Source organism: Convolutriloba macropyga, chromosome 12 (genome assembly GCF_964194025.1).
Source record: "Convolutriloba macropyga chromosome 12, txConMacr16.3, whole genome shotgun sequence".
NCBI classification, from domain to species: domain Eukaryota; kingdom Metazoa; phylum Xenacoelomorpha; order Acoela; family Convolutidae; genus Convolutriloba; species Convolutriloba macropyga.
The window spans coordinates 29,664,923-29,679,358 of record NC_134479.1 but is presented as its reverse complement, the minus strand read 5'-3'; the positions used below and the strand labels follow the sequence as shown (position 1 = coordinate 29,679,358).

The window sequence follows — 14,436 nt, the reverse complement described above, 5'->3', positions numbered from 1 at the left end:
AGTTTTCTGTTCCGGGTGAGCTCTGCGTTCTTGTCTCGTCCGAGAGCAGTTGGCTTCATTTCAAATTTTCCGTGTCTTAACTACAATTTCAGCTATATTTCATCTCAGTGTACGGGGTGTCTGAGTCAGAAGATATGTTTTTAGCGACTTATTTGGAGGTTGATAATTGTGTGAGTTAAACGGAGTTATATTGGTTGTTTTTTTTTGTTTGCAATTATGAAGTTGATACATTATATCTCTAATCGCTCTTTGGGAAATTATCGTTTTGGTTATTTATACTATTTTGTTTTCTAATAAACGCCAGTCAGCGTTTGATGGTCTGGACCATTCTTTCAAGTGGACCGATTGCCCGATGGTTGTTTGCTGGTACTTCTGTCAACCTAATTTGTTGCTTATCGCAGAAATGTCTAAATTGAGTAACAACCAAACTCTATTGTTGATCTACCCTAATACTCCTGATACGGGGATAGTTCGTGGTTAGTTATTGAGTTATTGACAGATTTGTCCAAGTATCTTTTTGCAGTTAAAAATTTAATATGTCGATCGATCGCTACCAATATGTAGAATTCTTGATTTTGATCAACAAGTATGAGTCCTGCGAGGTGAAGTTGTATCTTTTCGTTTGACACTTTGCATATTTTTGTTCGTCTAACCTTACACTTAGGCATTATCGGTTTTGGATTTTTACCTATCAGAGTACAATATGCGACATTAGTTAGAAGGTGTTTTTTAATGAACGGCCATTATGCACTAAGGGAAAGTTTTTTCATTCCAAAATTTAAGGATGGTACAGTTGCAATTATTCAATCTTCAAATTGCAACCTTCATAGAGTGGGGAAATTGCAACGCCATCATCAACACACTAAAAACCATATTGAACATTGAGGTCGTTCGTTAAAAAATAATGTAAGTTGGCAGCTCCTTTCACCTCTGATCATCCTTTTCACTACTGCAGTATCTTATATCTTTTAATACTGCATCTTTTGATGCCATTATGGCAAAAATTTCTTGTAAAAAACATTCTTTAATTTGGTAATAAGTTCAATATCTTTTTTGAAGTATTAACTACAATGTCTGAGGGATTAGACCGTGTATTTCCAAATGATACGGTTGTGTCAGAATTAACTCTTGTTTTCTGTCTTGTTACTCTCAGAGTGATCTGAAATCAGTAAGTGAATTTAGAGAATGATCTCTACTTTTTACATGCCTGATATTTCCAACACCTAGAAGACACCAAACAATTCCCGCTCATTTTCAATTTTTTTTCTCTTCTCATGTGTTTAAAATGAGAGATGAGTTAGCAATCGGTTTCGAAGCAATCTGTTATTTGTTGCTCAAAAACAATACGTTAGTTGTCTCTCAAGGCATCAGGTCTTTCTCTCTTTTTCAATTTTGGTTCAAATTGAGCAGCTTGAGTAAAAGCTGCTATATCACTTTCTAACTGTTTGACGTGAATATGGTGTGTTTCTGTCCATTTGAATTTGTTTCCCTTTAAACCTAAATTTTTAAATTGGAAACATAAATTGGCTCAATTCGGAAAAAACTTGTTTACGTGGTATACGGAGCCCATGATTGAGCTCATTTAATTAGAATTCGTAGGTGCTTTTATTCGAGAAATGCCTTTGGTATCAAAATAAGGGGCAGTAGAACAGAATGGGAAATGTGGTACCCTAACCAATCAATCAATTGCTTGGCAATATTATATTCTCGGTTTGTAATTTCGCTCATCGAGTAAAGTTTCGATCATCGGGTACTCCGAAACCCATGTAAAATTCTTCTAAGTGACATGACTTTTACCCTCGTGTATCAACATTGATGTTATTTTTGGAAACTGTTTTTTTTCGCTTGTGGCGATAGAGTGCAATCGATTGCTTTTCTATTTCGGCTAGCATATCTTTATGTCCGTAGAAACCTGTTTTAAATATAAAAGTGCGAGTAGAATCACCCTGTACGATATTAAAGTTGCATTGCTTTGATCTTTGCGGCTCTAGAATAAAAATTCGAGTCGAGTGTACGCGTAAATCAGTTCAATCGCAATAAAACATACGTCATCTTGAGATGTTTTGTTGATCGATGTTTGGCTTTTGTTGCCTACTTTTGTGCATCGCTATGTCTAGGACCTTCCAAATTGATGCTAGTTTGATATACTAATCTCGCTTTAATTTGATTAAAATTGCAGAGATGAAAATTAATTTGCTTTTTTTTTCAATGTGCCCATCAAAAATTAACTTTTTTAGTTCGGTATTGGTATACATCTACTTAGTGATATTTGAAGATTCCGTCTGAATCTAGATTTTCCGATATGCTTTCTGGACCTTCCAAGTTGTTTAATAAGATTAAGGAAATCCCTTTTTTTCCTTTTTTGTAGGACATAATTTTTCAATTGAAAAAATTGTCTTATTACGTTTTTGAACAACATGTTTTCCGTTCCTCAATGTAAGGTCCTATTCTAACATTGTTATGTGTCTGGCACTACCAGTATCTTTCAAATTTCCACATGCGCGCCAATAGACTCTATTTGACATTTCAGTTATCTAAGTACATTTATGGGTTCGTACAGTAAAAGTTTAATGGTTTTGTACAGAGAACGGCAGAGACATTCTCAAGGCTGTCTTTGCCGTTCTTTTTGGTCTATTTTCATAATCAAAGAAATCTATCTTCTAGACTAAAAATTGGGGATGAGCTGACCGAACAATCTAACGACTCCGTTCTTTGTGGTTTAATTAAGTTTTCAAGCTTTTTTGTTCCATATGTGTATCATAGCTCAAATGTAACATACTGTAGTCGTCTGACTCTGATGTATATAACCAATAACATTCGTTTAAATTCTATTCGTAGAGGGAGTTATCTAATGAGATTGGCTTGTTTGCTTGTCTGGCTCCACATCTGCAGATTCAAACCAAGTTTTCTCCGCTGATTTTTATTGCTATTTTTATTTTGCTGGACAAAGCGCTTTTTGATTTTTAACAAAAATTAATCTGCATTTTTGGCAACTACTTTGATTCCATCTCAGTTGCATTTTTACAAACAATTCTGTTATTTTCAAGGTTGAATGTCCTATATTAGCTCGATTCTCACAATTTGATAGCGGAGACTAATTCTGTAGTCAGAGAGGGTGCTGTGATCAAATTACTGGGCGTACGCTCTATTATTCTGTGATTGAAGATGACCATTTCCAAATTTTTTATCGAGTTTCACCGCGCGTTCGGCAGCGACTGTTTCCCATAAAATTTTGCGGTGGATATTGCGATCTTTCATATTGACCATAAATGTGACTCTAATGAGTTGTTCTTCGAGATGATTGAACTTGCGATTTTTCATAGTTTCTTCAACTAGCATACAAAAATGATCCTTTGACTCTCTTTATTTTTTGCGGCTCCACAAGGTATGTCTGTCAAACGCAAAATTCCTTTGTCTAAAAAATATTCCCTCCACTCAGTTCCATAGCACTTTAACTTCTTTGTTTTCGATGTTCAATTTTGGGGCTTGTCTATGCAGCTATCTGCCGCCCTTTTTTCGATGCTCGGGATCAAAATGAGTTTGTTTTTTGGTCCTTTGTATTCCATATTTTTTAACCGCACGCACAATATTTCCAGATCTACTGTTCTTTGATGTCATTTCTCCCAATTGGCTCTTTATTGCATATTTTGAGTGAGACTTTCGCTTTCCAATGTTGAAGTTGGATCTGGAATTGGTTCTTCGTAGATGGGCTACGGTAGTAATTTCACTTCTTTTAGTAGGGTTCAAGAGCATTTCGAGATCAATATTCTTTTATGTGAAAAAAGCGCGCTTCTTAATTGACTTATAAATGGATCTATCGCCAGCAGAGTGAATGGAACCTACGCGACAGACAGGTAACACCTCAATTTTTACTTGCAAAATGTAAAAGCAAATAAAAAAGACTAAAATTTACAATACTGAAACTTAATCCGTTTCAATCGGGTACTATCAAGAGAAAGATTTTCTGATTCAATCTTTTTTTCTGTACAAGCTTACAATGGACAGCGAACAAGTGATACATAAGTAGAGGTTACATAGCATAAGCTCAACAGTAGCTTCGTAAATATAACATGGGTTTTAATTAGATTACCCGATGGGCAAAAACATTAATCAAAGATGTTTGGTGACGCAAGTATCGAATGCATCAAGTGTCTGAGAAAAAGTCTATGTCAGAGGATTAAATCACTTGGTTTACCAATTTAAACCAATTAGTATTCATTTTAGAGCATACATTTCTCTACGAAACAGAACAAGGTTGGGTTAACAAGCGCCTTAAATTTTTTATCTGCGATTCGAACATCCGCGTGTTTACTTGTAACTATTCATTTGTGTATCAAGTGGTAAGCATAAAACTAAGATCGCTCTGTGTTAATTACCTACAAGCAATCTGATACATAAAGAGCCAGCTTAGTGTATGCTACTATAGTATTTATCAGTTTTGAGTATGACATAGTGCTTCTCAAACTTACTTTCGGGGAAGTTATTGTTTTTGATGCTATACATCATAGATTTAGCCTGAGCGATCTCAATTGCCTCAAAACAATCATAACGAGGACAAACTGCGCATTACAATCAAATAAATATTCTTGATATGCAAAGTGTGGAACTGAAAATGCGTTTTCCTATTGAAATATACTATATCAGCGCTAAAGTTTTCTCAGACTCAAGTTTGGTAATTTTCAATTTTTAGAGCAAAAGGCTGTTTTAAAAACTTTATGCCGCTATTTTTTCATAGTTAAAAAAGTTACTAACGAGTTCCTGAATATTGATAGTTTTATAGAAACGAATTTGCGAACGCAACAAACCCAAATATCAACAGCCTATCTTTGAACAGGCGAGTGAGTTGCAACTTCGAATAATTTTTTTGTGACGTAAGATTATCAAAATAGCTTACATACTGATGAGTATACGATCAGTGAACAAAATTAATTATTGTCCTCAGTTATTTGGTTCAGGAAGCGACAAAAGTTATTCATTAATTGCAATTTTCCATTTTTTTTTTTGGAATGGGAAACAGAATTTTTGCCTTTATCTTGTGAGAAAATTGCAAATTAAGAACAAAGGAAACCCTTTTGATTGGGACCAGTTATCAAAGTGCGTGCAAATTATTAATTAACGACCGAGATATGTTTTCAAAGGAAAGGAAAATACACATATCATTCGAAACATCTTAATGGGTGAGATGCTTCTTGCACTTTTTACTGAAATATTTGTGATTATATTGTTATTTTGTTTTTTTTTTGTGATTAAACTCCTTATTTGGTTTTCGATTTTAGAGCCTCTTACTGGCTAAGTTTTAAACTTCAATCAGTATCTTACTAGTAATAGTTTCTATAATAGTTTTATGAACTGAATTAGACCGATTTAGGAAGATTTAGCGGGACTATGATTTGATTAAGTCCGATTATGATTCGAAATAAGCCAGACTTTTCGCGACTGTGATTCGTTGATGTGAGATCGTGAATTTATCGCCTGGTAGGGAGTACCCCCCCCCCCCCCCCAGACAAAAAAAATGTCGAATCATATTTCGACCACCTCAACTCGGGTTGTTTCTAATTCTTAAAAAAAGTCAATAGATTTTTCAACTTAGAGGAACTGAAAGAGAAAAAGCAAAAGAGTAAGAAATTTGAAAATTCTAGATTCAATTTACCCTGGAAAAATCAAAAGAATTTAACTCTACATAGAATGTATTAAAAGACACTGACCTGCGTTGGATCGACAGTTTCCATTCGCACCAATTTCCGCGAAGTTTCTCGTATATTGAAAATAGATTGCACGTGGCAGACAAGTATCTTCCTAAAGAAAAAAATACAATACAATTTGATCTTAATTTAGAACTCTGTCAATTATGCCGAATTAAATAAACTATCATGAAATTGGAATTATTATAAGATTCAACATTCGGTTTTTTCGAATCGTGACCGCCCTATGAAACGCACCGTTTTTCATTATGGTGGTTGTAAAAAGTTCGGATGTGTTCTGTTTCGCCCCCCCCCCCCAGTTTTTTTTATGACCCCCAGTTACAAATTATATGTTGTTATATAGCAAGTTACTATGTAAGAAAATAGCACGTGCGCCTGGGGGTCATAAAAAATTTATGCTTACTAAGCTGGGGGGGGGGGAACAGAATAGATCCAAAAGTTCTTTAACTGGAGGATGATGAGTTGTATAGCTTAGATCGGTTTTGCGGAGCTTAATTGGAAGAAAATTCAGTAACGGATGTCAGTTTATCAACACGTGCTTATTAGGTTAAGGATGTCAATGTAATTGTTTCCAGTGTTTACCAGTGTTGGACACTGGCGGAGACATTTGCCACTTGATAGAAACATTGAGCATGCTGGATTCATTCCGTATGAATGACACTGATGCTAGAAAAAAAGACGTGGCAGTAATTTGAATCTGTGCCGTGATTTTCGACCTCCCAGGTCGAGGTGTGCGCACTTGAGTCTGATCAGGGACGGATTCGAGAGCCCTTGAGTCTGATCATAAGCAGTTCATGCGGAACTGGGTGTGATCATAAACTGTTCGAGCGGAACTGGGTCTGATCATAAACGGTTCGCGTGGAACTGGGTCGTATGATAAACGGTTCAAAAGCAACTGAGTCTGATCATAAACGGTTCGCGTGGAACTGGGTCTGATGATAAACGGTTCAAGAGCAACTGGGTCTTGTCATAAACGATTCAAGAGCAACTGGGTCTGATCATAAACGGTTCAAGAGCAACTGGGTCTGATCATAAACAATGCAAGCGCAAGATAGTCGATAATCCTGCGCTCGAAGTTTTTTGATGGGAGAGCTTTTCTAGCTCTCCTGAGACTGACCAGAAACCATTTCGATCGCAAGTGGGTCTGATCAGAGATGGATTCTAGTGCAAGAGATGTGAAAAAATAGCTAGCAATAGTCGAAAACATCTCAAGCCACGCTGAGAAACTGACATATTGAGATTTTTGCAGTATGTTCTGGATGTGTGTACCCTCCTCCTTCTCTCAACTGGGCAGGCGACCAGCTACGTCGGAGCTACAAACAAACAACTCTAGAGCAGAGCTCTATAGGTAAAAACCAAGCTCAAACTCTATCTTCAAAGAAAACTCACAAAAAAAATTGAAGCACAGCCACAAAAACCCAGAATTTACAAGTCATAATTAATAAGAGTAAACAAAATAGTAACATTAAGTTGATGAGAACAATTATTTTAGAAGAATTGCACGGAGTCGTTTTCAATTCTGTTCATCTGATAGTATTTTCTTCAGAATTCATAAGGTGCTCAATGTAACAATATACAATTTCACAATTCCTTTGGTTCAGAGAGATGCCCAGGTTGAGTGCTCACACGGAAGCAAAGTTGTCCAGACCGCAGATTAACGTCGCATTAAAACTAACAGTGCATTTTAAAATTTCATAGTCTGGAAACATCGAAAAGTACACAAAAATTTAAACATGGACAAAAGTCTGGTCATGAACGCACAAAAGCCAATATGAACGCACAAAAAGATGGTGCACGCACGAAAGTCTTGGTGATAGCGATAACATGAACGCACGGAAGTCTGATGACTGCGCCAAAATCTGAACATGGACACTCAAAAATCTGACAAACGCACAAAAGTCTTGAATGAACGCACGGAAGTCTGATGACTGCGCCAAAATCTGAACATGGACACTCAAAAATCTGACGAACGCACAAAAGTCTTGAATGAACGCACGGAAGTCTGATGACTGCACCAAAATCTGAACATGGACACTCAAAAATCCGACAAACGCACAAAAGTCTTGAATGAACGCACGGAAGTCTGGTGAACTCACAAAAGTTTGACCATGAACGCACGAAAGTATGAGATACCTACTCAAAAGAGATTTTTAGATAAAAACTAAATTGTAAGATTACTAAAGCGAAAGTAAAAAGTAATCAAGAATTGATTGAATCAGAAATGAGAAGTGTGAACAACATGAATAAAAGAGATCCCTCCGATGGAGTTTGAGCATCCTAGACAAATGACTCTCTCCAGGTGGATGTAAACTTAGATGAAATGAATAAACTTAAACTTTGAGGTTAACTTAACTTAGAAGTATTTGGTATAAAATAACTGTTATACCACATGAGTTTTAAAGCTATCTTCGACTCGATTTTCAAATTTTTTTTCTGAAACTCAGTTTGTGAATTGTTTCTGACTCCTGATCTGCTTCTGGGTCGTCGAAGCAGTTTTTTGAAGATTTACTGCGTTTTCTTAAAAACGCAAGAGAAATTATTTATTGGTATAGGAAAACATTCAGTCGTTTTTTGCTGTGATTGTGTCGTCTGGAGATTTTTCTTAGTCAAAACAAACCAAAAAAAATCACATAAGAGAGAACTGTTATTCATGATTTTTTGCATGAAATTTCAGTTTAAATATGTAACATGAATTTTCTTTACTGCTCAAAAGATTTATTTTCAAATTATCTCAACTTTCGAAATAAATTTGTCAAATAAATGTTTCACAATATAGTTTCAAAAGTTTTTAACATCCGTGTTAAACGTTTTAGTCTTTTTCCCGGCGTGAATTTTAGCTGGTATATCTTTCCTCTGTACATGAAGTTATTTGTAAAATTGTTTGATAAACAATTAAAAGAAACAAATCGAATTAGTTTTCAACAGCTAATCGACAAATTACAAAAAGGATCCTTGTTGTATGGAGAAAAATTTTCAGAATATTTCAGAAAGTTATTGAAAAGTAGGGGGATATTCGCTGTCTTTTCATTTCGAACTCTGTTAGAATGAATGCTCGATATGAAATTAAAATCAAAGGAGTTTGATGTTTGCAGCAAATTGTTGGTTAAAACTTATTTAAAAAGCTTTGTTACTTTTAGCGATGCAGAGGTTATCTATTTTTTACCAGTGTGTTGAAAATAGTTCGCAGTTAACATTTTTATAATAATACACGATAAGAGAAAAACAGAATTTAACGAATAGCGGAATCTAATGTGTGCAATTTTACAGTCAAGCAAAGCCAAAAAAAATTTAGGATACAACAAAAACGTAATTGCGTCATTTTTAGGGCTCCGACAAAAACTTGGATACAACGAATATAAGATATTTGAGTTCCTACTAACATCAGGAACTTAGGCAAAAGAAAAAAGTGGCACTGCAAACTTAAATAGAACAATAATTTTACCGTTAAACAGATTGTGACACTGAATTGGTAGTACTGCTCTTCAAGATTGTCAATCAAAAGAGGTGGACATAAATAATCGCGTCTCATTCGAGCACATTCACTGCTTATGTTCACTCTTCTAGTCGAGTTTGAGTCCAGGTCTGATCCTGTCCACTGAAACAGATGGCTTCGATTAGTACATACACACATACACTCTCTCACACACACAAACACACACACACACACACACACAAACACACATACACGCATACACACTCACCCACACACAAACACGCACGCACACACACTCTCTCACACACACAAACACACACACAAACACACATACACGCACACACATACACACACACACAAACACGCAGGCACACACACTCTCTCTCACACACAAACACATACATATAACCGCAAAAATATACAACTCTCACACACAGTGCCTCTCTCTCTCTTTCAAACACGCACACACTCAACCACACACATACACACACACACACATATATATATATATATATATATATATATATATATAAACATATATATATATATATATATATATATATATATACTGACACAGACAATTACAAACACACATATATACACCCACACCCACACACACACGCACTGTCTCTCTCTCTCTCTCTCTCTCAAACACTCTCTCACAAACACACGCGCACACATACGCAAACACACACACTCACACACATACCCACACACTGTCTTGCTTTCAAACTCACATACACACACATTCGCAAATACACGTACACACACACACACACACACACACACACACACACACACACACACACACACACACACACACACACACACACACACACACACACACACTAACACACACAAACACACACACACACACACACACTGACACAAACACACACATACACACACAAGCACACACACATATATACGCAAACATGCTCACACAACAACAAAAACATATACACACAAAACAAACACGAATACACACACAAAACACAAAAACAAACGCTCACTCTCACACACATACGCACACACACTGTCTCGCTCTCAAACACTCATACATACACACACTCACACACACTCGCACATAACAACTTACATACGCACATATACACACGCAGACACACACACACACACACATACAAACGCACATACTCTCACGCAGTGCTTTTTTTATTTGGTTCACTTAAACCGCAAAATTTTTATTTTTCCGAACTTTATTTTACAGCTAACCTCTTTTTGAGGCATAATACGTAAGCATTGGTCTTGTTTGGAAATTAAAATTACAACTTGGAAGTTTTCGGTGGATATTTGGACTTGAATGTTTTTCTGGTTGATTATTGACATTAGCTACAAAACATATTAGTGAGAGATTCAGTTGACGAAAAAGTTGTGAAACTAAAATGTAATACTCTCTCTATTTTAGGAATTAATTGAAACTCAGCTCAATTGCTGATATGCATTAGATAAGACAAGAGGAAATGGCACCAAAATTATTGCTGAATTCTTAAATGCGCCAAAATTTTCATAAATTAATTTTTACAGAAACAAGAGCACAATTAACTCAACCGACCGCAAACAATTAAAAAGATTTTTTCTTCAGTTTACTATAAACTTTGGGCCTGCAGTTTGCGACCTAATTACCAGCTCTGTGTTGGTGCAACTGACAGTTTAATGTGTAAAACTTTGCAAGTTTTTTTTGATCCACTTAAACCGCGAACTTTTTGTTTTTCCGAACTTCTGTTCAAAGCTAATAATTTTTTGAGACATAATACCTAAGAATTGGCCGTCTTTGTAACAAAATCTCAGGTTTGACGCTTTTTATGGATTTATGGATTTGAACAATTTTCTGGTTGCTTAATGACATGAACTGCAGAAGATATCATTAGACTTCCAAAGTTCGACAGGTCCTCACAAGGAGCGTAACAGGTTTTTGCTATTTTGAACTGTCTCAAGGCAAAATTTTTGACCGATAGGTGTACCTGCAGAGCAAATTAATGTTTGAATAAATAGTTTTTTAATGTTTCATAGATGTGAAAGGTGCCAAAAATTAGTGGAAAAATGACTTGTATGAGATAATCGTTGTTTTTAAATCCAATTTCAGGAAGGAAGACTTTAGAAATTGGCAATTACATCAAATGCATACGGTGCCGTAGAAAACTTATTACGGCTTTATACGGTGCCCTACAAAGTTTTGTAAGTTTTCTAAGGCAGCGTATAATTCTTAGTAAGTTTTCAAAGTTTCCTCTAAGGTGGTCAACCTGAGTATGTTTACTCATATAGACACACACTCACGCACACGTACACAAACACACGCGCACACACAAAACAAAAACGCACACTGACACAAAACATACAAACAGGCACACATACTCACACACATTATCTCTCTCTCTCTCTCAATCACAAAAACACACAACCGCACACCCACACACGCCCAAACATTCAAACACGCGCGCACAAAGACACACACAAAAACACATACACTGTCACGAACGCATACACACTTTGATACACACACACTGACACACACACACACTCACACAAGCACACACACATACGCACACATGCTCACACAACAACAAAAACATACACACAAAAAAAACACGAATACACACACAAAACACAAAAACAAACGCTCACTCTCACACACATACGCACACACCTTGTCTCGCTCTCAAACACTCATACATAAACACACTCACACACACTCACACAAAACAACACACACGCACATATACTCACGCAAACACACACTCACATACACACACACAAACGCACATACTCTCACGCACGCATACAGACGCACACGGATTCACACATGCACAAACACACTCTCTCTCTCACACACACTGTCTCTCTATCCCTCTCAAACACATACACACTCATAAGCACACACTTCCACACACATTCTCAGACTGGCTTTTTCTCTCAAACAGAAACACACGCACCCACGCTCAAGGACATGCACTTGAACACACTTACACCCTCATATACATACGCGCACACACAAATACTTACACACGCATACACACAAACGCAAAAACACAAACACACGCACTCCAAAATTGCACACACATATACATACGTAAAATTTCTCTCTCTTTCTCACAGATACAACTACAATGGCACACACACGCACACGCAAACACACACATAAACATACACACACTCCCACTCATATACATGGCCACAGTCTCTCTCAAACGCACACACACATAAATACACACAGACACACACTTCTACTCACAGACTGTCTCGCTTCCAAAAACACTTTCACACTCTCACTTACACGTAAACACACACACACACACACTTACACACACAAAACACACACACACACATATACATATAACTATAACTATACACTCTAAAAGTAAGATCTATGGGCCGTAATCCACGTCACAGTGTCAGTTCTCCTGTTTCAGCAGGTGAAAATGGGTGTTCTTTAATAGTGAATATTTCAAAACTGGCCCAACAAAACAAAACCAAACTGGAACCAGAAGCAGTACTGCTTAAGATACGTATCTTGTCAAAAGATCATCCAAATCGGTCCATCGTACGAGGAGATATTGCATAGATAAGGTACCGTACCTAATCTCGTCAGAAACGAGGAGAGATGACATGAAGACCAAAAGTTGACCATCTAAACTAAGTAAAACGCCCTATAAAAATTATATGGGGAGAATTCTCATTATCGCTGGAGTCTAAGGAGCCAATTTTTGGGGCGAATGCAGCCATATGGAAGTTAAAAATTGTCATCAATGTAGTGCTTCTTCTCTCCTCAGGGGGTCAATCTGGGGTCAATTTTCCCGGCCAATTTCTCAAAAACGGCTGAAACGCCCTTGATACCGCTTGTATTACTGCTTGAGATACGCATCATTTTAAAAAATGATACCGTATCAAATGACCCCAGAGGAGAGATGCGGCACATTCAGAGCTAAAAATGACCTTCTGAACTACATAAAACAACATTGAAACATATACGGGGACAATCCTCATTATCAGACGAATCTATCGGACTAACTATCGGGTCTAAATTAACCTGTTTTGTTGGTCTAACAAGTACATACACGAAATGTACCGGACACGAATTGATCAAAATGGGGGTATGTGTCCTGGTCAATTTCTCGAAAACGGCTGAAAAAAAGAACAAAACGCCAAATACAGGGATCGAAGTACGGATCACGCGGAGTCCAAATCAAAAAACAGATCAAAAATCGGTCCACTCTACGAGGAGATATTCCAACATAAATGTACCGTACCAACTGACAAAAATGGACAAGTACGGGTCACGCACCGCTGATATTGACCATCTCAACTACATAAAACTGCAGTGAAGAAATATAATATGAGACTCCCCACTAAATGAGGAATCTAACGAACCTATATATGTACCGTAAATCGGCTATTTTGGGACATCGATTTTTGGGTGACCCAACAAGTCCAAATATATCGCCTTTTTTAAAATTGGTCATGGAACAACTTTTTTACCAACCCGGTTACGGAAACCACCATCTACAGCAAGCTAGGGTAGTTCAGTGCCAACAAAATATTAGCAAAGTATTAATTTGTACCTCTTTTTTTTTGGCCAGAAGCGAAGACCAAAATCTCCGCAACTGGCGTAAAACAACGTCAAACAGCGCTGCCAGGGTGTTTCTGGCTGTTATTGTAGTTCAACTCGGCTTTCTTGGTCACCGCAAACCTTCATGGAAAAGTGGGAAAAAATTTTCTACCTCGCCATGAAGGCTATGGTGTTTTGTGTGTTTGGACACAAAACAACATCCGCAGAAATTTGATGAAATCGTGAAAAAAGAAAAATTGTTGAATTAGGCTCATTAATTAATACAAGTAGCTCCAAGGACCTAATGGTGACTAGAAAACACAAACTGCACGCCGAAAAACTTGTTGTATTTGCGCAAAACACCACTAATCGATTAAAATTTGAGAATTGTTATGTTTTTCAGCATTCACTGTTAAATTTACCTTTCACAAAAAAATTTTAACAAAAAGACCAACAATTTCATCAAAGACGGGCTTAACAGGAAGAGAATGCGCTATAAATTACCTATTTTGAATCTTTATCGACAGAGAAATAAGAAAAAGGTACAAAAACTGAGTGCATTTTTTATGTGACGAAATAAACTTCGTTCCTCAGAATTTGCAGACTCTGCCAGAATATCCAGCGTAAATATTTCAATTCACCCGGGCATTAATCTGTTCTTACGCCTGGAATGACGTGAATGATCAAAAACAACTGAGAGAAACTTTTAACTGCGAAACAGTTGCTTTCAAAAGCGT

General features: G+C 36.8%; 1 protein-coding gene across 1 annotated transcript in view; it reads right to left on the bottom strand.

Annotated features, from left to right (window-relative positions):
* The window catches only part of LOC142350450 (uncharacterized), a 57,139-nt gene that overhangs the window by 2,036 nt on the left and 40,667 nt on the right, over positions 1–14,436 (bottom strand). Inside the window, exons 4-5 of the mRNA XM_075402297.1 lie at positions 9,145–9,297; positions 5,706–5,796 (exon numbers count right to left, since the gene is read on the bottom strand). Coding sequence (XP_075258412.1) covers positions 5,706–5,796; positions 9,145–9,297 — 244 coding nt within the window. The remainder of the gene's footprint in view (positions 1–5,705; positions 5,797–9,144; positions 9,298–14,436) is intronic.